At 46.7% G+C, this 27,349-nt stretch overlaps 4 protein-coding genes across 5 annotated transcripts in view; 2 read left to right on the forward strand and 2 right to left on the reverse strand.

Moving 5' to 3' along the window:
• On the reverse strand, positions 1 to 15,883 carry LOC123751861 (uncharacterized). Its single transcript, XM_045733939.2, has 6 exons — positions 15,853 to 15,883; positions 15,178 to 15,306; positions 8,190 to 8,464; positions 7,852 to 7,999; positions 5,259 to 5,516; positions 1 to 2,905 (listed from the first exon to the last, which is right to left on the reverse strand). The coding sequence occupies exons 1-6, from the start codon at positions 15,881 to 15,883 to the stop codon at positions 2,595 to 2,597; spliced, it is 1,152 nt and encodes a 383-aa protein (XP_045589895.2). The 3' UTR covers positions 1 to 2,594.
• LOC123751862 (uncharacterized) overlaps positions 15,262 to 27,349 on the reverse strand; it is a 24,375-nt gene continuing 12,287 nt past the window's right edge. Inside the window, exons 2-6 of one of the 2 annotated variants that reach the window (XM_069327826.1) lie at positions 24,493 to 24,680; positions 21,076 to 21,353; positions 20,735 to 20,885; positions 19,071 to 19,277; positions 15,262 to 17,005 (exon numbers count right to left, since the gene is read on the reverse strand). In XM_069327826.1, coding sequence (XP_069183927.1) covers positions 17,001 to 17,005; positions 19,071 to 19,277; positions 20,735 to 20,885; positions 21,076 to 21,353; positions 24,493 to 24,559 — 708 coding nt within the window. In that variant the 5' untranslated portion in view covers positions 24,560 to 24,680 and the 3' untranslated portion in view covers positions 15,262 to 17,000. Of the gene's footprint in view, positions 17,006 to 19,070; positions 19,278 to 20,734; positions 20,886 to 21,075; positions 21,354 to 24,492; positions 24,907 to 27,349 lie in introns of those variants that run through there. The other variant, XM_069327825.1, reaches the window with a different exon arrangement.
• Positions 16,018 to 16,932, forward strand: LOC138366785 (putative per-hexamer repeat protein 5). The gene is made up of 2 exons (XM_069328067.1): positions 16,018 to 16,027; positions 16,493 to 16,932. The coding sequence occupies exons 1-2, from the start codon at positions 16,018 to 16,020 to the stop codon at positions 16,930 to 16,932; spliced, it is 450 nt and encodes a 149-aa protein (XP_069184168.1).
• Positions 26,618 to 27,349, forward strand: part of LOC138366786 (uncharacterized) — a 4,851-nt gene continuing 4,119 nt past the window's right edge. The window contains exon 1 of the mRNA XM_069328068.1: positions 26,618 to 27,211. Within this exon, the coding sequence (XP_069184169.1) occupies positions 26,618 to 27,211 (594 nt within the window). The remainder of the gene's footprint in view (positions 27,212 to 27,349) is intronic.

Here is a 27,349-nt window from a genome sequence, read left to right on the forward strand (position 1 = left end):
ATAAAGCAATCTTTATTAATATTAAATATCATGCTACAGTTACAATCAATGAATTATATCACAATAAAAACAAACTTAATATTTTCAAAGAATTCTGGAGCAGGATTCACCCACCAGCGAAACCTGTCCATCTTTCCACAATCATGGCGGCCTTGTTTACATTTATTAAACAATATATGAGCTCGGTGGCGCCACGAGGTTGTTTATAACAACAATAACCTTGGGTTGTGAAGTGTTGAGACTCGTAAACTGTGCAGTATATGTAAACAAGGCCGGCATGATGGGTGTAAGATGTACAGGTTTCGTAAGGTGATGGGTAAAAGCGTGATGAATACTATGCTCTTACTAATATAAAGTGTTGATAAGTGTCCTTATTCTTAGAAAGTGTTGACAAGTGGCCTCACTAATCTACAGTGATGAGGGAGGGCCCTCACTAATCTACAGTGATGAGGGAGGGCCCTCACTAATCTACAGTGATGAGGGAGGGCCCTCACTAATCTACAGTGATGAGGGAGGGCCCTCACTAATCTACAGTGATGAGGAAGGGCCCTCACTAATCTACAGTGATGAGGGAGGGCCCTCACTAATCTATAGTGATGAGGGAGGGCCCTCACTAATCTACAGTGATGAGGGAGGGCCCTCACTAATCTACAGTGATGAGGGAGGGCCCTCACTAATCTACAGTGAGAGGGAGGGCCCTCACTAATCTACAGTGAGAGGGAGGGCCCTCACTAATCTACAGTGATGAGGGAGGGCCCTCATTAATCTACAGTGATGAGGGAGGGCCCTCATTAATCTACAGTGATGAGGGAGGGCCCTCACTAATTTACAGTGATGAGGGAGGGCCCTCACTCATCTATAGTGATGAGGGAGGGCCCTCACTAATCTACAGTGAGAGGGGAGGGCCCTCACTAATCTACAGTGAGAGGGAGGGCCCCTCGCCATCCTACAGTGAGGGGGAGGGCCCCTCACCATCCTACAGTGAGGGGGAGGGCCCCTCGCCATCCTACAGTGACGGGGAGGGCCCCTCACCATCCTACAGTGAGGGGGGAGGGCCCCTCACCAACCTACAGTGAGGGGGTGGGCCCCTCACCATCCTACAGTGAGGGGGAGGGCCCCTCACCATCCAACAGTGGGGGGAGGGCCCCTCGCCATCCTACAGTGACGGGGGAGGGCCCCTCACCATCCTACAGTGAGGGGGAGGGCCCCTCACCAACCTACAGTGAGGGGGAGGGCCCCTCACCATCCTACAGTGAGGGGAGGGCCCCTCACCAACCTACAGTGAGGGGGAGGGCCCCTCACCAACCTACAGTGAAGGAGGGGAGGGGCCCTCACCATCCTACAGTGAGGGGGGAGGGGCCCTCACCATCCTACAGTGAGGGGGAGGGCCCCTCACCATCCTACAGTGAGGGAGGGGAGGGGCCCTCAACATCCTACAGTGAGGGGGGAGGGGCCCTCACCATCCTACAGTGAGGGGGAGAGCCCCTCACCATCCTACAGTGAGGGGGAGGGCCCCTCACCATCCTACAGTGAGGGAGGGGAGGGGCCCTCACCATCCTACAGTGAGGGGGGAGGGGCCCTCACCATCCTACAGTGAGGGGGAGAGCCCCTCACCATCCTACAGTGAGGGGGAGGGCCCCTCACCAACCTACAGTGAGGGAGGGGAGGGGCCCTCACCATCCTACAGTGAGGGGGAGGGCCCCTCACCATCCTACAGTGAGGGGGAGGGCCCCTCACCATCCTACAGTGGGTGGGAGGGCCCCTCGCCATCCTACAGTGACGGGGGAGGGCCCCTCACCATCCTACAGTGAGGGGGAGGGCCCCTCACCAACCTACAGTGAGGGGAGGGCCCCTCACCAACCTACAGTGAGGGAGGGGAGGGGCCCTCACCATCCTACAGTGAGGGGGGAGGGGCCCTCACCATCCTACAGTGAGGGGGAGGGCCCCTCACCAACCTACAGTGAGGGGAGGGCCCCTCACCAACCTACAGTGAGGGGGAGGGCCCCTCACCAACCTACAGTGAGGGGGGGAGGGGCCCTCACCGTCCTACAGTGAGGGGGGAGGGGCCCTCACCATCCTACAGTGAGGGAGGAGGGCCCCTCACCATCCTATAGTGAGGGGGGAGGGCCCCTCACCATCCTACAGTGAGGGGGAGGGCCCCTCACCAACCTACAGTGAGGGGAGGGCCCCTCACCAACCTACAGTGAGGGAGGGGAGGGGCCCTCACCATCCTACAGTGAGGGGGGAGGGGCCCTCACCATCCTACAGTGAGGGGGAGGGCCCCTCACCAACCTACAGTGAGGGGAGGGCCCCTCACCAACCTACAGTGAGGGGGAGGGCCCCTCACCTACCTACAGTGAGGGGGAGAGGGGCCCTCACCGTCCTACAGTGAGGGGGGAGGGGCCCTCACCATCCTACAGTGAGGGAGGAGGGCCCCTCACCATCCTATAGTGAGGGGGGAGGGCCCCTCACCATCCTACAGTGAGGGGGAGGGCCCCTCACCATCCTACAGTGAGAGTGAGGGCCCCTCACCAACCTACAGTGAGGGGGGGAGGGGCCCACAAACAATCGTTCCCTCTTCATCTCCAACAGCGTCACTGACGATCGATGGTGGCACCGTAGAGGCTGTTCTCGCTGTCGTGTGCCGAGGCCCGACCTCCAGGCCTGGCACCCTGATTGGCACCCTGAGTGGCATCCTGAGTGGCACCCTGATTGGCATCGTGGTTGGCACCCTGATTGGCATCCTGATTGGCACCCTGATTGGCACCCTGAGTGGCATCCCGATTGGCACCCTGAGTGGCATCCTGATTGGCACTCTGATTGTTAGTGCCTCGTGATGGCCAAAGGAACTGCTTGCTGGTGCTCAACTGGAAGGGTGACCGAGCCATCATGTCTCTGAAGGAAGCTGGAAATAAAGGGAAGAGGGACGTGTTACGGATGTGTTATGGTGTGTGACGGATGTGCCGTGGTGTGTTACGGATGTGTCGTGATGTGTTACGGATGAGTCGTGGTGTGTTACGGATGTGTCGTGATGTGTTACGGATGAGTCGTGGTGTGTTACGGATGTGTCGTGATGTGTTAGGAAAGTGTCATGATGTGTTACGGATGTGTCGTGGTGTGTTACGGATGTGTCGTGGTGTGTTACGGATGTGTTATGGTGTGTGACGGATTTGTCGTGGTGTGTGACGGATGTGTCGTGGTGTGTTACGGATGTGTCATGGTGTGTTACGGATGTGTCGTGGTGTGTTACAGATGTGTCATGGTGTGTTACGGATGTGTCGTGGTGTGTCATGGTGTGTTACGGATGTGTCATATTGTGTTACGGATGTGTCGTGGTGTGTTACGGATGTGTTATGGTGTGTTACGGAGGTGTCGTGGTTTGTTACGGATGTGTCATGATGTGTTACCGATGTGTCGTGGTGTGTTACGGATGTGTCATGGTGTGTTACGGATGTGTCGTGGTTTTGTTACGGATGTGTCATGGTGTGTTACGGATGTGTCATGGTGTGTTACGGATGTGTCATGGTGTGTTACAGATCTGTCATGGTGTGTTACGGATGTGTCATGGTGTGTTACAGATGTGTCATGGGGTGTTACAGATGTGTCATGGGGTGTTACAGATGTGTCATGGTGTGTTACAGATGTGTCATAGATGTGTCATGGTGTGTTACGGATGTGTCATGGGGTGTTACGGATGTGTTGTGGTGTGTTACGGATGTGTTATGGTGTGTTACGGATGTGTCATATTGTGTTACGGATGTGTCGTGGTTTGTTACGGATGTGTCGTGGTTTGTTACGGATGTGTCATGGTGTGTTATGGATGTGTCATGGTGTGTTACGGATGTGTCATGGTGTGTTACGGATGTGTTATGGTGTGTTACGGATGTGTCATGGTGTGTTACGGATGTGTTATGGTGTGTTACGGATGTGTCATGGTGTGTTACGGATGTGTCATGGTGTGTTATGGATGTGTCATGGTGTGTTACGGATGTGTCATGGTGTGTTACGGATGTGTTATGGTGTGTTACGGATGTGTCATGGTGTGTTACGGATGTGTCATGGGGTGTTACGGATGTCATGGTGTGCTACGGATGTGTCGTGGAGTGTGACGGGTGTGTCGTGGTGTGTAACGGATGTGTTATGGTGTGTTACGGATGTGTCATATTGTGTTACGGATGTGTCGTGGTTTGTTACGGATGTGTCATGGTGTGTTACGGTTGTGTCATGGTGTGTTACGGATGTCATGGTGTGTTACAGATGTGTCACATTGTGTTAGGGATGTGTCATGATGTGTTACGGATGTGTCATGGTGTGTTACGGATGTCATGATGTGGTACAGATGTGTCACATTGTGTTACGGATGTGTCATGATGTGTTACGGATGTGTCATGGTGTGCTACGGATGTGTTATGGTGTGTTACAGATGTGTCATGGTGTGTTACGGATGTCATGGTGTGTTACAGATGTGTCACATTGTGTTACGGATGTGTCATGATGTGTTACGGATGTGTCGTGGTTTGTTACGGATGTGTCGTGGTTTGTTACGGATGTGTCATGGTGTGTTATGGATGTGTCATGGTGTGTTACGGATGTGTCATGGTGTGTTACGGATGTGTCATGGTGTGTTACGAATGTGTCATGGTGTGTTACGGATGTGTCATGGTGTGTTATGGATGTGTCATGGTGTGTTACGGATGTGTTATGGTGTGTTACGGATGTGTCATGGTGTGTTACGGATGTGTCATGGTGTGTTATGGATGTGTCATGGTGTGTTACGGATGTGTCATGGTGTGTTACGGATGTGTTATGGTGTGTTACGGATGTGTCATGGTGTGTTACGGATGTGTCATGGTGTGTTACGGATGTGTCATGGTGTGTTACGGATGTGTCATGGTGTGTTATGGATGTGTCATGGTGTGTTACGGATGTGTTATGGTGTGTTACGGATGTGTCATGATGTGTTACGGATGTGTCATGGTGTGTTACGGATGTGTCATGGTGTTTTACAGATGTGTCATGGTGTGCTACGGATGTGTCATGGTGTGTTACGGATGTGTCATGGTGTTTTACAGATGTGTCATGGTGTGCTATGGATGTGTCGTTGTGTGTTACGGTTGTGTCGTGGTGTGTGACGGATGTGTTATCTGATATGCTGTGGTGTGCAACCATTCACCCTGAAGTCAGACAAACCATCAGTTAGAGAGACAGGCAGAGACAGACAGACAGACAGACAGGCAGACAAGAGTAGAGGAGATCACCTTTGTTGTAGCAGTGAGCAGTAGCGAGGGCCACACAGGCCAGCAGACAGACGCCCAGCAGGACGCCCAGCACCACCGTGGCCCCCTGCTGCTGCTGCTGCTGCTGCTGCTGTTGGTCAGGGCAAGCTGTGGAACAATTTGGGATGTCTGACTCAGGTGGCAGGTCAGGACAAACTGTGCGACACTGTTGGGGGTTACACTTAGGTGTTTCTTCAGAGTGGGAGTTACCCCGATTCGTCGGAGCTCCTGTCGGGCAGACTGAATATGTTCGAAATGTTAATTACACCATTAACATAAACATATTTGCCTGCTTGCTAAGTTCATCAAGACTAGTTATCTCTGGCTACATAAAATTATTACAAGCAAATTTAATACATTATCAGAGTAAAGAAATTATATTATATTCTTCATATTTGAATATTACAGAAATTACAGGAGAATTAGGAATAAAATGGATATTTTAATCACTCCCGAGTACACTGAAACAATATATATTATAGCCATCACAAAATATAGATTGTTATAGAAAACAGGATACTATTCACATAATATTGAATTGAATTAATATTGAATTAAGGGGGGATAAAAACACTAATTTTGTTTTTAGACGAGGGTTTTTAGACAATTTAGACGAGGAATCTGAATAGTAACTTTGGCCTACCACACCACTACAACATGTCCTTTACCTTATACTCTACTTTCCAGGATCCGCTATCCTGCTCCCAGCACCTAACACCCAGCATGATAACACAACCTATTTTATTATGGTTTTAAACAAGATCTTGCTGTCCTGCCAGGCCCAAGAATAATCAACCATTTATGCAACCAATAACGAAACCTGTTCATCTTTCCTCAACCATGACGGCTTACATTTACATCAATAATAACCATAGATTGTAAAGTTTCGAAGCAATAAAGTGTTTAATAAATGTAAACAAACCCGCCATGATTGTTGAAAATGTAAATGATTCGTAAGCGAATGTATAAATGCATAATGACTCTACCCCTGTTTAGGCTTTCATGTATAAGATCACAGAGTAATAAGCAGTGATCGGTGGGTGGTGGGAGCTGCCTGGCGTCTCCACATCTAACACTTTATGTAGGCCATACGTAAATTTGTGTATCTATGTATTTACGTATGTAGGTTAGCTTAGCATTTTAAAAGCACCGAATCACCTTCTGTGGTTGAGTGTTCAATAAACCCTTGAACTCTATGCTTAACACTTCTCTAACCCTGTCCATGGAGGACACAAGAAAATGTATATATGCTGGTTAGCATTGTAAATGTGTGGCCACGTCTGTGGTAGAAAATAATAATAATAATAATAATAATAATAATAAAACTGTCTGTCGTGTACTGAGGGAAGGTGGAGGCTGGTCAGCCCCTTTACTGGCTGGCTGCTTCATCTTTGACATGCATTTGGCTGTCACAGTGTTATACTGACCAGGGTGTGGTGGGACTTGTCTGTCACAGTGTTATACTGACCAGGGTGTGGTGGGACTTGTCTGTCACAGTGTTATACTGACCTGGGTGTGGTGGGACTTGGCTCTCACAGTGTTATACTGACCTGGGTGTGGTGGGACTTGGCTCTCACAGTGTTATACTGACCTGGGTGTGGTGGGAGTTGGCTGTCACAGTGTTATACTGACCTGGGTGTGGTGGGACTTGGCTCTCACAGTGTTATACTGACCTGGGTGTGGTGGGACTTGTCTGTCACAGTGTTATACTGACCTGGGTGTGGTGGTACTTGGCTGTCACAGTGTTATACTGACCTGGGTGTGGTGGGACTTGACTGTCACAGTGTTATACTGACCTGGGTGTGGTGGGACTTGGCTCTCACAGTGTTATACTGACCTGGGTGTGGTGGGACTTGGCTGTCACAGTGTTATACTGACCTGGGTGTGGTGGGACTTGGCTGTTACAGTGTTATACTGACCTGGGTGTGGTGGGTCTTGTCTGTTACAGTGTTATACTGACCTGGATGTGGTGGTACTTGGCTGTCACAGTGTTATACTGACCTGGGTGTGGTGGGACTTGTCTGTCACAGTGTTATACTGACCTGGGTGTGGTGGTACTTGGCTGTCACAGTGTTATACTGACCAGGGTGTGGTGGTACTTGACTGTTACAGTGTTATACTGACCTGGGTGTGGTGGGACTTGTCTGTCACAGTGTTATACTGACCTGGGGGTGGTGGGACTTGTCTGTCACAGTGTTATACTGACCTGCGGGTGGTGGGACTTGTCTGTCACAGTGTTATACTGACCTGGGGGTGGTGGGACTTGTCTGTCACAGTGTTATACTGACCTGGGGGTGGTGGGACTTGTCTGTCACAGTGTTATACTGACCTGGGGGTGGTGGGACTTGTCTGTCACAGTGTTATACTGACCTGGGGGTGGTGAGACTTGTCTGTCACAGTGTTATACTGACCTGGTGGTGGTGGGACTTGTCTGTCACAGTGTTATACTGACCTGGGGGTGGTGGGACTTGTCTGTCACAGTGTTATACTGACCTGGGGGTGGTGGGACTTGTCTGTCACAGTGTTATACTGACCTGGGGGTGGTGGGACTTGTCTGTCACAGTGTTATACTGACCTGGGGGTGGTGGGACAGGACATACATAGAAGTTAATGTTGTCATTTGTCTTCAACAACAATGCCCTCACGTCGTCATGTGTGTACTCCACTTCCTTACTGTTGTCCCCGCAATGACCCGCTGCTGACAGTCTGGAGTTCTTCACTCCCTGCAACAACATTACAACAAGTTACTAACATTCACTCAGTGTGACCTCTTCACAAGTCTCTACGAGGGTCAATATTGTGTATATATAAATATATAATGACTAAGGCAAGATAATGTTGACCAAGGGGCTCCAGGACTGTAGGGACGCTGGTGGTGTGAGAGAGAGGAGAGGGAAGGTCACACAGACCTACCTCTACTGCCTGTGTCAGCCGGACTCTACACCAGCTGGTATTGTCCTCCTTGTGGCTACTGGAGCTGCGTAAGAAATGGTTCGGCTGTTTGGAGTATTCCTGCCTGCTGGTAACCACAAAGTGTGTGGCCTGTTCTCCCTTGGTGGTCACAACAGCGATGTTCACCTTACACTCACGTTCCTGAAAGCTGAACCACAAGTCCAGCTCTTTCAGGTCCTCTGGTACAGGTATTCTTTTTGTATCCCTGGTGGTATAGGCCTGGCACGGAGGCTGACCTGTGGGAGAGACAGCTGAGCTAAGTAGAGGAGTGGTAGAAGGGAGGATAATAAGGAGACGTTAAGATAAAGGGGAAGACAGGAGAATATAGAGGAAAGGGGGAGGGGATGAAAGGATTAAGAAGGAAGAGAGAAGGATAAAGGGGAGAGAGAGAGAAGGGCATAAGTGTTCAATATGCACCATGAATATTTTCATATACACAATAAATACTTGTTTAATAATAAACAACATGTATATCTGTTCCATACTGTTATGGCAACACCATACTGTTAGGGATTGTACCAACACCTGACCTGAAGCTGTTTGTCTAAGGTCTGGGGAACTATGGTAATGGTCGATGTATACCAACTGTGCACAGTGACGATGTATACCAACTGTGTACAGGGACGATGTATACCAACTGTGCACAGTGACGATGTATATCAACTGTGCACAGTGACGATGTATACCAACTGTGCACAGTGATGGTGTATACCAACTGTGCACAGTGACATGTATACCAACTGTGCACAGTGACGATATATACCAACTGTGCACAGTGACATGTATACCAATTGTGCACATGGAAGATGTATACCAACTGTGCACAGTGACGATGTATACCAACTGTGTACAGTGACGATGTATACCAACTGTGCACGGGGACGATGTATACCAACTGTGCACAGTGACGATGTATACCAACTGTGTACAGTGACGATGTATACCAACTGTGCACAGGGACGCTGTATACCAACTGTGCACAGTGACGATGTATACCAACTGTGTACAGTGACGATGTATACCAACTGTGCACGGGGACGATGTATACCAACTGTGTACAGTGACGATGTATACCAACTGTGCACAGGGACGATGTATACCAACTGTGTACAGTGACGATGTATATCAACTGTGCACGGGGACGATGTATACCAACTGTGCACAGTGACTTGTATACCAACTGTGCACGGGGACGATGTATGCCAACTGTGCACAGTGACGATGTATACCAACTGTGTACAGTGACGATGTATACCAACTGTGCACAGGGACGCTGTATACCAACTGTGCACAGTGACGATGTATACCAACTGTGTACAGTGACGATGTATACCAACTGTGCACGGGGACGATGTATACCAACTGTGTACAGTGACGATGTATACCAACTGTGCACAGGGACGATGTATACCAACTGTGTACAGTGACGATGTATACCAACTGTGCACAGTGACGATGTATACCAACTGTGCAGTGACATGTATACCAACTGTGCACAGTGGCGATGTATACCAACTGTGCACAGTGACATGTATACCAATTGTGCACATGGAAGATGTATACCAACTGCGCACAGGGACGCTGTATACCAACTGTGCACAGTGACGATGTATACCAACTGTGTACAGTGACGATGTATACCAACTGTGCACGGGGACGATGTATACCAACTGTGCACAGTGACTTGTATACCAACTGTGTACAGGGACGATGTATACCAACTGTGCACAGTGACGATGTATACCAACTGTGCAGTGACATGTATACCAACTGTGCACAGTGACGATGTATACCAACTGTGCACAGTGACATGTATACCAATTGTGCACATGGAAGATGTATACCAACTGCGCACAGGGACGATGTATACCAACTGTGCACAGTGACGATGTATACCAACTGTGCACAGTGACGATGTATACCAACTGTGCACAGTGACGATGTATACCAACTGTGCACAGGGACTATGTATACCAACTGTGCACAGGGACGATGTATACCAACTGTGCACAGTGACGATGTATACCAACTGTGCACAGTGACGATGTATACCAACTGTGCACAGGGACTATGTATACCAACTGCGCACAGGGACGATGTATACCAATTGTGCACAGGGACGATGTATACCAACTGTGCACAGGGACGATGTATACCAACTGTGCACAGTGACGATATATACCAACTGTGCACAGTGACGATGTATACCAACTGTGCACAGTGCCGGTGTATACCAACTGTGCACAGGAACGATGTATACCAACTGTGCACAGTGACGATGTATACCAACTGTGCACAGTGACGATGTATACCAACTGTGCACAGTGACGATGTATACCAACTGTGTACAGGGACGATGTATACCAACTGTGTACAGGGACGATGTATACCAACTGTGCGCAGTGACTTGTATACCAACTGTGCACAGTGACGATGTATACCAACTGTGCACAGGGACGATGTATACCAACTGTGTACAGGGACGATGTATTCCAACTGTGCACAGGGACTATGTATACCAACTGTGCACAGTGACGATGCATACCAACTGTGCACAGTGACGATGTATACCAACTGTGCACAGGGAAGATATATACTAACTGTGCACAGGGACGATGTATACCAACTGTGCACAGGGACGATGTATACCAACTGTGCATAGGGCCGATGTATACTAACTGTGCACTGAACCACAGAGAGAGACTGTTTGGACGTTGCCAGAACTCACAGTCTCTTTGGACTTAACCTTTGGACTTGACCTTCTATTCAAGAACATGTTAATTTTCAAACAGAACAATTCCATTACATTATATGTAATGAAATTACATATAACCAGTCAACCAGTTACCTTGTCAGCCAGCAGAGGCATTGAGCAGTGAACATTTCCTAAGGGTTCAGCATGAACAGTGAACAGAACCTAAGGGTTCAACATGAACAGTGAACAGTACCTAAGGGTTCAGCATGAACAGTGAACAGAACCTAAGGGTTCAGCATGAACAGTGAACAAGTGGAATGAGGTGATTGCGGAAGTAGTTGATGATAACTTGATATTACGATATAACTTGATACATAGCTTCAAGAGCAGGTATGATATGAAACAAGGGGGTCGGGAGCCATTGTAATATGCGACCGCCAGCTGAAAGGCGGAGCCCAGGAGCTAACCCTGCTCTGTTAAAACATTCCGGGGAGTATACATAGATATACAAAGACACCACTAACCAGGAGACGGTTCCTGAGACGCCACCACCACCACCACCAGTAGTGTGATGGTCGCCCTCATGCTCCTGTCTGGTCCACACAACGGTCCTGGAACTGGTCTTAACAATGGTCCGAGTACTTGTGAAGACTCTGGTCTATGTGGTCCTGGAACTGGTCTTAACAATGGTCCGAGTACGTGTGAAGACTCTGGTCCGGACACTTGACACTGGTCCTGAGAATAATTCCACCACTGGACCAGACAACACTACTGGCACCAGTAACTACCCGGGTGTGCCAGACAGTGCCACGGCTGCGTTGTTACTGCCAACCGTCGCGGTCGGCACTATCACTGACAGGACGTCCCGCCACGGCAGGATCTCACTCTGTCATCAACTGTCTTAGTCTAAACTTTACGCTGATAAGTATTCTTGCCTTAACAGATTGGGCATATATTTTCCTTGATCCAAGTGTATGTGTACTCACCTAATTGTACTTACCTAGTTGTGCTTGCGGGGGTTGAGCTTCAGCTCTTGGGCCCCATCTCTCAACCGTCAGTCAACTGGTGTACAGATTCCTGAGCCTACTGGGCTCTATCATATCTACATTTGAAACTGTGTATGGAGTCAGCCTCCACCACATCACTGCCTAATGCATTCCTTTTGTTAACTACTCTGACACTGAAAAGTTCTTTCTAACGTCCCTGTGGCTCATGTGGGTACTCAGTTTCCACCTGTGTCCCCTTGTTCGCGTACCACCAGTGTTAAACAGTTTATCTTTATCTACCCTGTCGATTCCTCTTTGAATTTTGTTCTAAGCATACATTAGCATATCTAAGTTTAAAGCATACCTTTGAACTAACTTTTTCCAGCTTCGTCTTGTGCTTGACAAGGTACGGGCTCCATGCTGGGGCCGCATACTCCAGGATGTATGTATGTATGTGTGTGTGTGTGTGTGTGTGTGTGTGTGTGTGTGTGTGTGTGTGTGTGTGTGTGTGTGTGTGTGTGTGTGTGTGTGTGTGGTAACATTATCACAAAAGCAAGGGAACACATCCTAATATAAAATTCACAACACATATGTACGTCTTCATGACTGTGAACGTCTACATGAACGTGAACGTCTACATGAACGTGAACGTCTACATGAACGTGAACGTCTACATGACCGTAAACGTCTACATGAACGTGAACGTCTACATGAACGTGAACGTCTACATGAACATGAACATCTACATGAGCGTGAACGTCTACATGATCGTGAACGTCTACATGATCGTGAACGTCTACATGAACGTGAACATCTACATGAACGTGAACGTCTACATGAACGTGAACATCTACATGAACGTGAACGTCTACATGAACGTGAACGTCTACATGAACGTGAACGTCTACATGAACGTGAACGTCTACATGAACGTGAACATCTACATGAACGTGAACGTCTACATGAACGTGAACGTCTACATGAACGTGAACGTCTTCATGAACGTGAACGTCTTCATGAACGGGAACGTCTTCATGAACGGGAACGTCTTCATGACCGTGAACGTCTACATGAACGTGAACGTCTTCATGAACATGAACGTCTTCATGAACGGGAACGTCTTCATGAACGTGAACGTCTTCATGAACGGGAACGTCTTCATGAACGGGAACGCCTACATGAACCAGAACGTCTTCATGAACGTGAACGTCTACACGAACGTGAACGTCTTCATGAACGTGGACGTCTACATGAACGTGAACGTCTTCATGAACGGAACGTCTACATGAAAGGGGAACGTCTACATGAACGTGAACGCCTACATGAACCAGAACGTCTTCATGAACGTGAACGTCTACACGAACATGAACGTTTTCATGAACGTGAACGTCTACATGAACGTGAACGTCTTCATGAACGTGTCCGTTACACGAACGTGAACGTCTACATGATCGTGTCCGTTACATGAACGTGAACGTCTACATGAACGTGAACATCTGCATGAACGTGAACGTCTACATGAACGTGATTGGTCTTATATTTTCCGTGTTCCAGGTTAGTGTGTACTCACCTAACTGTGCTTTCGAGGGTTGAGGTTCAGCTCTTTGGTCCCGTCAATCAACTGGTGTACAAGTCCATGAGCATATTAGATTGTCATATTTACATCTGAAACTGTGTGTGGAGTCTGCCACTACGCTGTCACTTTTAAGTGCATCCATTTGTTAACTACCGTGTGTGAACCAGGCTGTGATTCATACGTCAGGCTGCGAGCAGCCGCGTCCAACAGCGTGGTTGACCAGTCCAGCAACGAGGAGGCCTGGTCGGGGACCGGGCCGCGGGGACGTTGAACCCCGAAACCATCGCAAGGTAACCGTAAGGTAAGGTAGCACTAACATTGATTTGTCTCTGACTCATTTGGTTACTCAATTTTCAAATGCGTTTCTAGTTTGACTACCAACTATGTTAAACAGTGTCCTTGCGTTCCCTGTCAATTCTTTTGAGAATTCTGTATATAGCAATCATGTCTCCCCTAAGATTTTTGTCTTCCACCGATGTGATATTAGATATGGTCTTGTAGCCTTTCCTCGTCACTCATACCTCTTACTTCCCTGGCCAGCCTGGTGGCATACTTCTGCACTATCTCCAACTTCCTCTTGTGTTTGACTTAATATGGACTCCACGCTGGAGTCTCACATTCTAAGATTGTTCTGACGTGATATACAAGGTGCTTAATGCCTCCTTGTAGATTTCTGAAAGTAATTCTTATGTTGGCCAACTTAATAGACAAGTGTACCTAATGGTACATTTTTTATCAGTCCCCAGGTCGTTCTTTAGTTCATATCCTATTTGGTACCTTGTGTCCGGTCTCCTGTTCTCTCTATGTACTGTCATTACTTTTCACTTTCTGGAGTTAAACTCTAGTAGCCATTTGATGGATTGTTCTTTTAGTTTGTTCTGGTCATTAAAAAGAATATATCCAATTCCTCTAAAAGATCATTGACATATATCAAACAGGATAGGTCTCAGTACTGACCAATGCGGGACTCCTCGGGTGACCCGCAGCATCTTGTCATTCAAAGATCTCCCCTTGCCGACCATCTATTTCTCAGAGCCAACCAGAGTGCCAACCAAGTTTGGCACCCTGGTTGGTTAGTCCCACAATCCCTCAACAGCTGGTGGAACTATAGTGTCAATAATTATAGCTAATGATACGCCAATAATGGGCGACACCCAGTGTCAGTAGTGCCACACGGGAGTGCCACAACTGTGCCATCATGGTGGACATACAATAATCTGTGTCTTGGCGGTACAAAATACAGGGCTCAAATAAACTCACTAACAAGGACCAAGTTATATTTAACTATACAAATTTGTTTTCGCTAATATTTAAGAAAACCAGGAATGATAAATATATCAGGCAAGAGTGTAGGGCTGAAATTCACTTACATTAATCACAATCAATTAATAACGCCCACATGCAAAGTTTACTAACAGTAAATTACTCCAGTAATACCACAATAAGAATAAGAAATATCATTATGAATGCAATCACAAAAATCCCTCATCAGATATATATCATATATGGATACCAATATACTAAATAGTACTATAAAATATAACAAATGATCCGATAAATATACCATCAAATATTAAGACTAGTTTGAACTTTGTAACCGGCATTTAAAATATATTTGAAAAGTAAGCATTATTGCTAAAAAAAATAACTCCTGTAACTCCCTGAAGGAATATAATGCTAGACACAACTCACCAAACAGGGAGTCAAAAGCAAACTTGAGAAATCTTAGGAGCGCGGCGAAGTAGGTCTGCTCCCTGAGGGTTGCCGTAGCACACTGAGTCTGGTGGCGCAGTGATATTTTCAAGAACCCTCGCAAGTCCACTTGTAATATTCTTTATTATAATGTTTTAATGAGGATAAATATGCCACTAATGCAAGAAGAAACAAACTGTCTGTTCAATTCAGTTTAGACATTTGTTTATGACGTAAATATGAAATGTGAGTTTTACCAAACGGATCTGTTTATGGGGCGGAGTGAACAATGGTCAGGCGGTTAGCCCAGTGATTCCTCGTAGTCATCAATATGACAAGTTGTTAGTTTATAGCATTACAGAATATCATAACATATTCCCACAGACAAGATATCCTAACCCATTGACTGTTATCCTAACATCTACACTAGCATAAGTGCTACACATAAACATAGGGACCACGGTGTGAAATATAAGGATCGAGGCTCCACATATTAAGTTTAACAGACACAAATAACCAGCAGAAGACTTATTACTATTAACATCTTCACTAACAACAATTAATTACAATTTTGCCTAATCTGAGGAATGCAATTAGGTCCTATTAGAGTGAAGATAATGCTAGACTGGCAACCTTCCTGGGAGTGATCCCGCCTCCCTCTCTTCACATATTTACAACAATACACATCTTTCTCAAACTCAGCCATTTTAGACCCCATAAGATTATAATAATTAAGGTAACTGCAGGACTCTTGGCCTATACAAGGCTGCTCCATATTCAGCCTTACTCATTCACATGTCTAACCTACGCTTGAAACAATCCTGCCACCCATCGTCTATTATGTTACCAAGTAATTTGTTTCATAAATCAACAAGCTTATTGCCAGGCTTGTATTTACTCCTGACTTTCCTGATAAACTCCTTCACTGTTGTCCCAAGATCATGGGACCAGTTTGGAACATAATTTAGCTCTGTCCATGTCATAACAGTTGTGAACATGGGTGGCAATTGACCTCTTGACAACCGAGTTCTTGGTATACTCCATCTAAGGTTTAAAACAAATATAACAAGACCATTATCAGATCTAACTTTCTGCTAGAAATCTGGGACAGGATTCCCAGATTTAAACCTCTGTGGTTTAACATTTAAAGTTTTTTAACAAGAATAAAAAAGGTTTACTAGATCTAAACTTCTGTGGTTTAACATTTAAGGGTTTAACAAGTATAGTAAAAAGACTTCCAAATCTAACCCTCTGTAGTTTAACTTTTAAGCAGAGTATTGTTATATAATATGATTTATTTTAAATGCTTTAATAGTAACATTTGGCACTTTGGCTGACACCAGGACTGGCACCAGGACTGGCACCAAGACTGGCACCAAGACTGGCACCAAGACTGGCACCAGGACTGGCACCAGGACTGGCACCAAGACTGGCACCAAGACTGGCACCAAGACTGGCACCAGGACTGACACCAGGACTGGCACCAAGACTGGCACCAGGACTGGCACCAAGACTGGCACCAAGACTGGCACCAACACTGGCACCAAGACTGGCACCAGGACTGGCACCAGGACTGGCACCAAGACTGGCACCAAAACTGGCACCAAGACTGGCACCAGGACTGGCACCAAGACTGGCACCAAGACTGGCACCAGGACTGGCACCAAGACTGGCACCAAGACTGGCACCAAGACTGGCACCAGGACTGGCACCAAGACTGGCACCAAGACTGGCACCAAGACTGGCACCAAGTGACTGTAGAAGCTGACGCCAGATGCTGGAGCCGGATGCTGGAGCCGGATGTTTCTCCTGTCACATCTCTATCAATCTGCGGAAAAATTGAAGATCTCTATTACGCATGTAATTTGTAGGATATGTGGACCTGCGAGCGGCTGCAAGTAACAGTCTGATCGATCAAAGTATCACCAGAAAAAATAATCACACAATGTTTTCACAAAACTTGTGAGTATCGGAACTCTTGAAACCAACTTAAGGTAATCTACAGGTTCCGAGAGTGAGGGGGGTGTCGTTGCTACGTTGTTATGGTGTGGTGAACAATATGGCAACGTTGTTATGGTGTGGTGAACATATAACAACAGTGTTATGGTGTGGTGAACATATAAGAACAGTGTTATAGTGTGGTGAACAATATGGGAACTGATGTATTGAAGAGCAGGGAGCACACACTCCCGGAGAGACTCATGTTGTCACCCACAGACAGTCACAGTCAAACATTAATAGACAGACAATCACAGATAGACAGTCACAGACAGACATACTTGGGAGTGGACGTAAGACCTAATCTAACTCCTGAGGCACATATAACTAGGATAACGACAACAGCGAACTCTACACTGGCAAAAGTTAGAACATCATTCAGAAACTTAAGTTAGGAGGCATTTAGGGCGCTTTACACTGCCTACGTGAGGCCAGTCTTAGAGTATGCCGCACCAACGTGATGCCCCCTACCTGAAGAAATACATAAGGAAACTGGGAAAGGTTAAGAAGTTTGCGACAAGGCTCGTCCTAGAATTGCGAGGAATTGGGCATGAAGAGCGACTGAAGGAACTGTACTTGACGACGCTAACAAAAAATGCAGGGAGCGGAGAGATATGATAGCGACATATAAAATGCTCATAGGGATTGATAGAGTGGAAAGAGACGAAATGTTCACACTGAATATCAAAGGAACAAGGGGGCAAGGGGGTTGAAGCTGGAAACTCAGATGAGTCATGTAGATGTTAGAAAAATGACAGTTGGGAAAACCTGTCTAAGGAACGTATCAGAAAGGAAAAGGATGGCTGGCAAAGAGGGAACTATGATGAGATGAGAAAATTCCTAATGGGAATACCATGGGAAACAGAACAAGGAAACATCTGTACAAGATATGATCGACTACGTCACCCAGAAGTGCCAGGAAGCTGTAGACAGGTTTATTCCGGTCCAAAAATAGAAAACTGAAAAGCATCAGAAGAATACTTGGTTCAGTAAGGCATGTAAGGAAGCAAACTTATTAAGAACAAGATAGACAGAGACCACAGGACAACTTGGACAAACTGGAGGAATGATCAAGAAAATGGCTAATAAAGTTTATCTCAAGTGTAAAATAATGAAACTAGGTGAAGGCAGCCGAACACAAGGTGCCATCTGAGTGGTAAAATCCTTCAAGATTCAAGTAGTGAGAAACATCTGGGTGTTTGGTATCACACCGAACCTGTCCCCAGAAGCCCATCAAACAGATATCATTAGCGGCGTATGTTACATTGGCCAACATAAGAACTGCCTTTAGAAACTTGTGAACCACATATTTTAGACCAATTCTGAGGTGTGCAGCTCCAGCCTGTAGTCCATACCTAGTTTAAAACGGGAACAAGTTAGAGAAGATTCAGAGGTATGCCACTAGACTAGTCCCAGAACTGAGAGGTATGAGTTACGAAGAGAGGCTCCGGGAATTAAACCACACATTCCTGGAAGACAGAGGAGTTGGGGGGGGGGGGGCATGATCACCACCTACAAAATTCTCAGGAATTGATAGGTACAAACTATTTAGCATGGGCAGAACACGAGCAAGGCGACTCAAGGGGGAAACATAGTACTCAAATGAGCCAAAGAGACATTAGAAAGAATTTTTTCAGTGTGAGAGTAGTTAACAAATGGAATGCATTAGGCAGTGATGTGGTGGAGGCTGACTCCATACAGTTTCAAATGTAGATATGATAGAGCCCAGTAGGCTCAGGAATCTGTACACCAGTTGATTGACGGTTGAGAGGCGGGACCAAAGAGTCAAAGCTCAACCACCGCAAGCACAACTAGGTGACTCTAGACAGTCACATGCAAACTGTCACTTGCAGACCCCACAACCACACAGACAGACACATAACATAGAACGTCACCTGTTATGTGCCTGATGACGCAGAGAACAGCAGAAGTTACTACGACATCCAGCAGACAGGCGGCCAGCACAGCGCCCAACACCACCGTCACCCCCTGCTGCAGCTCCTGCTGCTCAGGGCAAGCTGTGGGACACTGTGAGGTGTTGGACACAGGTGGTTCTACAGGGCGGGAGTTACCCCGAGGCCTCCAAGTTCCTGTCGGATAGTCTGAATATATTCGAAATGTTAATTACACCATTAACAAACATATTTGCTTGTTTGCAAAGCTCATCAAGACTAGTTATCTCTAGCTACATAAAAGTATTACACTAAAATTTAGTACGCCTTATCAAATTTTAAAAATTAAAATATTTTCTTCAGTAATTTTGATATTCAATTTTTAGCTCCTTTATAATATATAACAAAATTCCAATAATGGTCGCGAATTATTACAGACCCAAAGACTTTACAAAGGTGCTTGTGTATTACCACCACGTAGTGAGACTGACAGAGGTCAGTGGTCAAGTTGTGTGCTGGCGGAGGACAGCTGTCAACATGACCACTGAGCCTGGAAAGTGTAGCACAAGTGGAGAAAAAATTATAACACTTTTATTATCTTTTGTAACTTTTCTCATTTACAGAGAGGTACAAAAGTCTATACAAAATCCTAAATAAATATTACACAAATTACAGGAGAATTAAAATAAAATGGATATTTTAAGCACTCCTGAGTACACTGAAACAATAAATATCATAGCAATCACAGAAACATGGATATAAAACAGGGAACTATTAACACAATATCGAATTAAGTTATATTAACACTGAGAGTTTAGACGAGGAACTGAAATAGTCACTTATGGCTACAACAGCACATCTTGAAATCCATTACATTATACTCTTTTCCAGAATCCATCTACCCTTTCCGAATACCCAAGAACCCGCTCCCAGTATCCGACAACCCGCTCCCAGTATCCGACAACCCGCTCCCAGTATCACACAATCAGTACAACACATTCTGTAACAATCAATAACAATCATCAGAAAACAGGATATAACACATCCTGTTATCTGATGTTTTCCAGACTTTTGCTCTGCTGTTTTTGCTTTGATTTCATCTATAAGACCATAGAGTAATAAGCAGCGACCTCGCTGGGTGTGGTGGGACTTGGCTGTTACAGTGTTATACTGACCTGGGTGTGGTGGGACTTGACTGTTACAGTGTTATACTGACCTGGGTGTGGTGGGACTTGACTGTTACAGTGTTATACTGACCTGGGTGTGGTGGGACTTGGCTGTCACAGTGTTATACTGACCTGGGTGTGGTGGTACTTGGCTGTCACAGTGTTATACTGACTTGGGTGTGGTGGGACTTGGCTGTCACAGTGTTATACTGACCTGGGTGTTGTGGGACTTGACTGTCACAGTGTTATACTGACCTGGGTGTGGTGGTACTTGACTGTCACAGTGTTATACTGACCTGGGTGTGGTGGGACTTGTCTGTCACAGTGTTATACTGACCTGGGTGTGGTGGTACTTGGCTGTCACAGTGTTATACTGACCAGGGGGTGGTGGGACTTGTCTGTCACAGTGTTATACTGACCTGGGTGTGGTGGGACTTGGCTGTCACAGTGTTATACTGACCTGGGGGTGGTGGGACTTGTCTGTCACAGTGTTATACTGACCTGGGTGTGGTGGGACAGGGCATACATAGAAGTTAATGTTGTCATTTGTCTTCAACAACAATGCCGTCACGTCGTCATGTGTGTACTTCACTTCCTCCTTAATGTTGTCCCCGCACTGACCCGCTGCTGTTAGTCTGGAGTTGTTCACTCCCTGCAACAACATTACAAGAAGTTACTAACATTCACTCAGTGTGACCTCTTCACCAGTCTCTACGAGAGTCAATATTGTGTATATATAAATATATAATGACTAAGGCAAGATAATGTTGACCAAGAGGCTCCAGGACTGTAGGGACGCTGGTGGTGTGAGAGAGAGGAGAGGGAAGGTCACACTGACCTACCTTTACTCCCTGTGTCAGCCGGACTCTACACCAGCTGGTATTCTCCTCATCATCGCTACTGGAGCTGCCCCAGAAATGGCTCTTCTGTGTGGGGGTTCTCTGCTTGATGTTAACCTTCAAGGGTGTGGCCTGTTTTCCCTTGGTGGTCACAACAGCGATTTGCACCCCACTCTCACGTTCATGAAAGCTGAACCACAAGTCCAGCTCTTTCTGGTCGTCTGGTACAGATATAATTTCTTCATTATCATTGGCGGCATAGACCTGGCACGGAGGCTCACCTGTGGGAGAGACAGCTGAGCTAAGTAGAGGAGTGGTAGAAGGGAGGATAAAGGTGGGAAGGGAGGATAATGGTGAGACGTTAAGATAAAGGGGAAGTAAGGAAAATAAAGGGTAGGATAAATAGGAAAGTAAGGAGAATCAATAGGAGGATAAAGAGGAAAAAAGGGATATAAGAGATGAGAGGGGAAGGATTAAGAAGGATAAAGGGGAGAGAAGGGCATAAGTATTCAATATGCACCATGAATATTTTTAATATACGCCATGTATATCTGTTCCATAAACACCATGTATATCTATTAATACCAACTGAGCACAGGGACGATGTATACCAACTGTGCACAGTGCCGGTGTATACCAACTGTGCACAGTGACGGTGTATACCAACTGTGCACAGGGACGATGTATCCCAACTGTGCACAGGGACAGTGTATACCAACTGTGCACAGGGACGATGTATACCAACTGTGCACAGTGACGGTGTATACCAATTGTGTACAGTGACGGTGTATACCAACTGTGCACAGGGACGATGTATACCAACTGTGCACAGGGACGGTGAATACCAACTATGCACAGGGACGATGTATACCAATTGTGCACAGGGACGATGTATCCCAATTGTGCACAGGGACGGTGTATACCAACTGTGCACAGGGACGATGTATCCCAACTGTGCACAGGGACGGTGTATACCAACTGTGCACAGGGACGGTGTATACCAACTGTGCACAGTGCCGGTGTATACCAACTGTGCACAGTGACGGTGTATACCAACTGTGCACAGGAACGATGTATCCCAACTGTGCACAGGGACGGTGTATACCAACTATGCACAGGGACGATGTATACCAACTGTGCACAGGGACGGTGTATACCAACTGTGCACAGTGACGGTGTATACCAACTGTGCACAGGGACGATGTATACCAACTGTGCACAGGGACGATGTATACCAACTGTGCACAGGGACGATGTATACCAACTGTGCACAGTGACGGTGTATACCAACTGTGCAAAGTGACGATGTATCCCAACTGTGCACAGGGACGGTGTATACCAACTGTGCACAGTGCCGGTGTATACCAACTGTGCACAGTGACGGTGTATACCAACTGTGCACAGGAACGATGTATCCCAACTGTGCACAGGGACGGTGTATACCAACTATGCACAGGGACGATGTATACCAACTGTGCACAGGGACGGTGTATACCAACTGTGCACAGTGACGGTGTATACCAACTGTGCACAGGGACGATGTATACCAACTGTGCACAGGGACGATGTATACCAACTGTGCACAGGGACGATGTATACCAACTGTGCACAGTGACGGTGTATACCAACTGTGCAAAGTGACGGTGTATACCAACTGTGCACAGGGACGGTGTATACCAACTATGCACAGGGACGATGTATACCAACTGTGCACAGGGACGATGTATACCAACTGTGCACAGGGACGATGTATACCAACTGTGCAAAGTGACGGTGTATACCAACTGTGCACAGGGACGATGTATACCAACTGTGCACAGGGGCGATGTATACTAACTGTGCACAGTGACGGTGTATACCAACTGTGCACAGGGACGATGTATACCAGCTGTGCACAGTGATGGTGTATACCAACTATGCACAGGGACAGTGTATACCAACTATGCACAGGGACGATGTATACCAACTGTGCACAGGAACGATGTATCCCAACTGTGCAAAGTGATGGTGTATACCAACTATGCACAGGGACGGTGTATACCAACTATGTACAGGGACGATGTATACCAACTGTGCACAGGGACGATGTATCCCAACTGTGCACAGGGACGATGTATACCAACTGTGCACAGTGCCGGTGTATACCAACTGTGCACAGTGATGGTGTATACCAACTGTGCATAGTGACGGTGTATACCAACTGTGCACAGGGACGATGTATACCAGCTGTGCACAGTGACGGTGTATTCCAACTGTGCACAGTGATGGTGTATACCAACTGTGCATAGTGACGGTGTATACCAACTGTGCACAGGGACGATGTATACCAGCTGTGCACAGTGACGGTGTATACCAACTGTGCACTGAACCACAGAGGGAGACTCGTGGAGCGTTGCCAAACCCTTTGGACTTGACCTTTGGACTTGACATTTGGACTTGACCTTTGGACTTGACATTCTATCCAAGAACATAATAATATACATTGAGAACAATTCCATTACATTATATGTAATGGAATTACATATAATTCCTCGTCAGCCAGCTGAGGCATTGAACAGTGAACTGTACCTAAGTGTTCAGCATGAACAGTGAACTGTACCTAAGTGTTCAGCATGAACAGTGAACAGTACCTAAGGGTCCAACATGAACAGTGAACAGTACCTAAGGGTCCAACATGAACAGTTAACTGTACCTAAGTGTTCAGCATGAACAGTGAACAGTACCTAAGGGTCCAACATGAACAGTGAACAGTACCTAAGGGTCCAACATGAACAGTGAATAGTACCTAAGGGTCCAACATGAACAGTGAACAGTACCTAAGGGTCCAACATGAACAGTGAACAGTACCTAAGGGTCCAACATGAACAGTGAATAGTACCTAAGGGTCCAACATGAACAGTGAACAGAACCTAAGGGTTCAACATGAACAGTTATCTTGAGGTTATCTTGAGATGATTTTGGGGCTTTTTTTTTAGTGTCCCCGCGGCCCGGTCCTCGACCAGGCCTCCACCCCCAGGAAGCAGCCCGTGACAGCTGACTAACACACAGGTACCTATTTTACTGCTAGGTAACAGAGACATAGGGCGAAAGAAACTCTGCCCATTGTTTCTCGCCGGCGCCTGGGATCGAACCCAGGACCACAGGATCACAAGTCCTGCGTGCTGTCCGCTCGGCCGACCGGCTCCCTTTTTACAGTACCTAAGGGTTCAGCAAGAACAGTGAACAAGTGGAATGAGGTGATAACGGAGGTAGTTGATGATACCTTGATACATAGCTTCAAGAGCAGGTATGATATGAAACAAGGGGGTCGGGAGCCATTGTAATATGCGACCGCCAGCTCAAAGGCGGAGCCCAGGAGCTAACCCTGCTCTGTTAAAACATTCCGGGGAGCATACATAGATATACAAAGACACCACTAACCAGGAGACGGTTCCTGAGACGCCACCGCCACCACCACCACCACCAATAGTGTGATGGTCGCCCTCATGCTCCTGTCTGGTCCACCCAACGGTCCTGGAACTGGTCTTAACAATGGTCCGAGTACTTGTGAAGACTCTGGTCTATGTGGTCCTGTTAACAATGGTCCGAGTACTTGTGAAGACTCTGGTCTATGTGGTCCTGTTAACAATGGTCCGAGTACTTGTGAAGACTCTGGTCTATGTGGTCCTGGAACTGGTCTTAACAATGGTCCGAGTACTTGTGAAGACTCTGGTCCGGACACTTGACACTGGTCCTGAGAATAATTCCACCACTGGACCAGACAACACTACTGGCACCAGTAACTAACCGGGTGTGCCAGACAGTGCCACGGCTGCGTTGTTACTGCCAACCGTCGCGGTAGGCACTATCACTGCCAGGACGTCCCGCCACGGCAGGATCTCGCTCTGTCATCAACTGTCTTAGTATAAACTTTACGCTGATAAGTATTCTTGCCTTAACAGATTGGGCATATATTTTCCTTGATCCAAGTGTATGTGTACTTGCCTAGTTGTGCTTGCGGGGATTGAGCTTCAGCTCTTTGGTCCCGCCTCTCAATCGTCAATCAACTGGTGTACAGGTTCCTGAGCCTACTGGGCTCTATCATATCTATATTTGAAACTGTGTATTGAATCAGCCTCCACCACATCACTTCCTAATGCATTCCATCTGTCAACCACTCTGACACTAAAAACGTTTTTTCTAATATCTAATGTGTGTGTGTGTGTGTGTGTGTGTGTGTGTGTGTGTGTGTGTGTGTGTGTGTGTGTGTGTGTGGTAACATTATCACAAAAGGAAGGGTACACATCCTAATATAAAATTCACAACACATATGTACATCTTCATGACTGTGAACGTCTACACGAACGTGAACGCCTACATGAACGTGAACGTCTACATGAACGTGAACATCTACATGAACGTGAACGTCTACATGAACGTGAACGTCTACATGAACGTGAACGCCTACATGAACGTGAACGTCTTCATGATCGTGAACGTCTGCATGAACGTGAACGTCTATATGAACGTGAACGTCTACATAAACGTGAACGTCTTCATGATCGTGAACGTCTGCATGAACGTGAACGTCTACATGAACGTGAACGTCTACATGACCGTGAACGTCTACATGAACGTGAACGTCTGCATGACCGTGAACGTCTACATGAACGTGAACGTCTACGTGAACGTGAACGTCTTCATGACCGTGAACGTCTGCATGAACGTGAACGTCTACATGAACGTGAACATCTACATGAACGTGAACGCCTACATGACCGTGAACGTCTACATGAACGTGAACATCTACATGAACGTGAACATCTCCATGAACGTGAACGTCTACATGAACGTGAACGTCTACATGAACGTGAACGTCAACATGAACGTGAACGTCTGCATGAACGTGAACGTCTACATGAACGTGAACGTCTGCATGAACGTGAACGTCTACATGAACGTGAACGTCAACATGAACGTGAACGTCTGCATGAACGTGAACGTCTACATGAACGTGAACGTCTACATGAACGTGAACGTCTACATGAACGTGAACGTCAACATGAACGTGAACGTCTGCATGAACGTGAACGTCTACATGAACGTGAACGTCAACATGAACGTGAACGTCTACATGAACGTGAACGTCAACATGAACGTGAACGTCTGCATGAACGTGAACGTCTACATGAACGTGAACGTCAACATGAACGTGAACGTCTGCATGAACGTGAACGTCTGCATGAACGTGAACGTCTTCATGAACGTGAACGTCTGCATGAACGTGAACGTCTACATAAACGTGAACGTCTGCATGAACGTGAACGTCTACATGAACATGAACGTCTGCATGAACGTGAACGTCTGCATGAACGTGAACGTCTTCATGAACGTGAACGTCTGCATGAACGTGAACGTCTTCATGAACGTGAACGTCTTCATGAACGTGAACGTCTGCATGAACGTGAACGTCTGCATGAACGTGAACGTCTACATGAACGTGAACGTCTGCATGAACGTGAACGTCTACATGAACGTGAACGTCTGCATGAACGTGAACGTCTACATGAACGTGAACGTCTACATGAACGTGAACATCTACATGAACGTGAACGTCTACATGAACGTGAACGTCTGCATGACCGTGAACGTCTACATGAACGTGAACGTCTACATGAACGTGAACATCTACATGAACGTGAACGTCTACATGACCGTGAACGTCTATATGAACGTGAACATCTACATGAACGTGAACATCTCCATGAACGTGAACGTCTACATGAACGTGAACGTCAACATGAACGTGAACGTCTACATGAACGTGAACGTCTGCATGAACGTGAACGTCTACATGAACGTGAACGTCTACATGAACGTGAACGTCTGCATGAACGTGAACGTCTGCATGACCGTGAACGTCTACATGAACGTGAACGTCAACATGAACGTGAACGTCTGCATGAACGTGAACGTCTACATGAACGTGAACGTCAACATGAACGTGAACGTCTACATGAACGTGAACGTCTACATGAACGTGAACGTCTACATGAACGTGAACGTCTACATGAACGTGTACGTCAACATGAACGTGAACGTCTGCATGAACGTGAACGTCTACATGAACGTGAACGTCAACATGAACGTGAACGTCTGCGTGAACGTGAACGTCTACATGAACGTGAACGTCAACATGAACGTGAACGTCTGCATGAACGTGAACGTCTACATGAACGTGAACGTCAACATGAACGTGAACGTCTGCATGAACGTGAACGTCTGCATGAACGTGAAC

This window comes from Procambarus clarkii, chromosome 20 (genome assembly GCF_040958095.1).
Source record: "Procambarus clarkii isolate CNS0578487 chromosome 20, FALCON_Pclarkii_2.0, whole genome shotgun sequence".
Taxonomy (NCBI): Eukaryota; Metazoa; Arthropoda; class Malacostraca; order Decapoda; family Cambaridae; genus Procambarus; species Procambarus clarkii.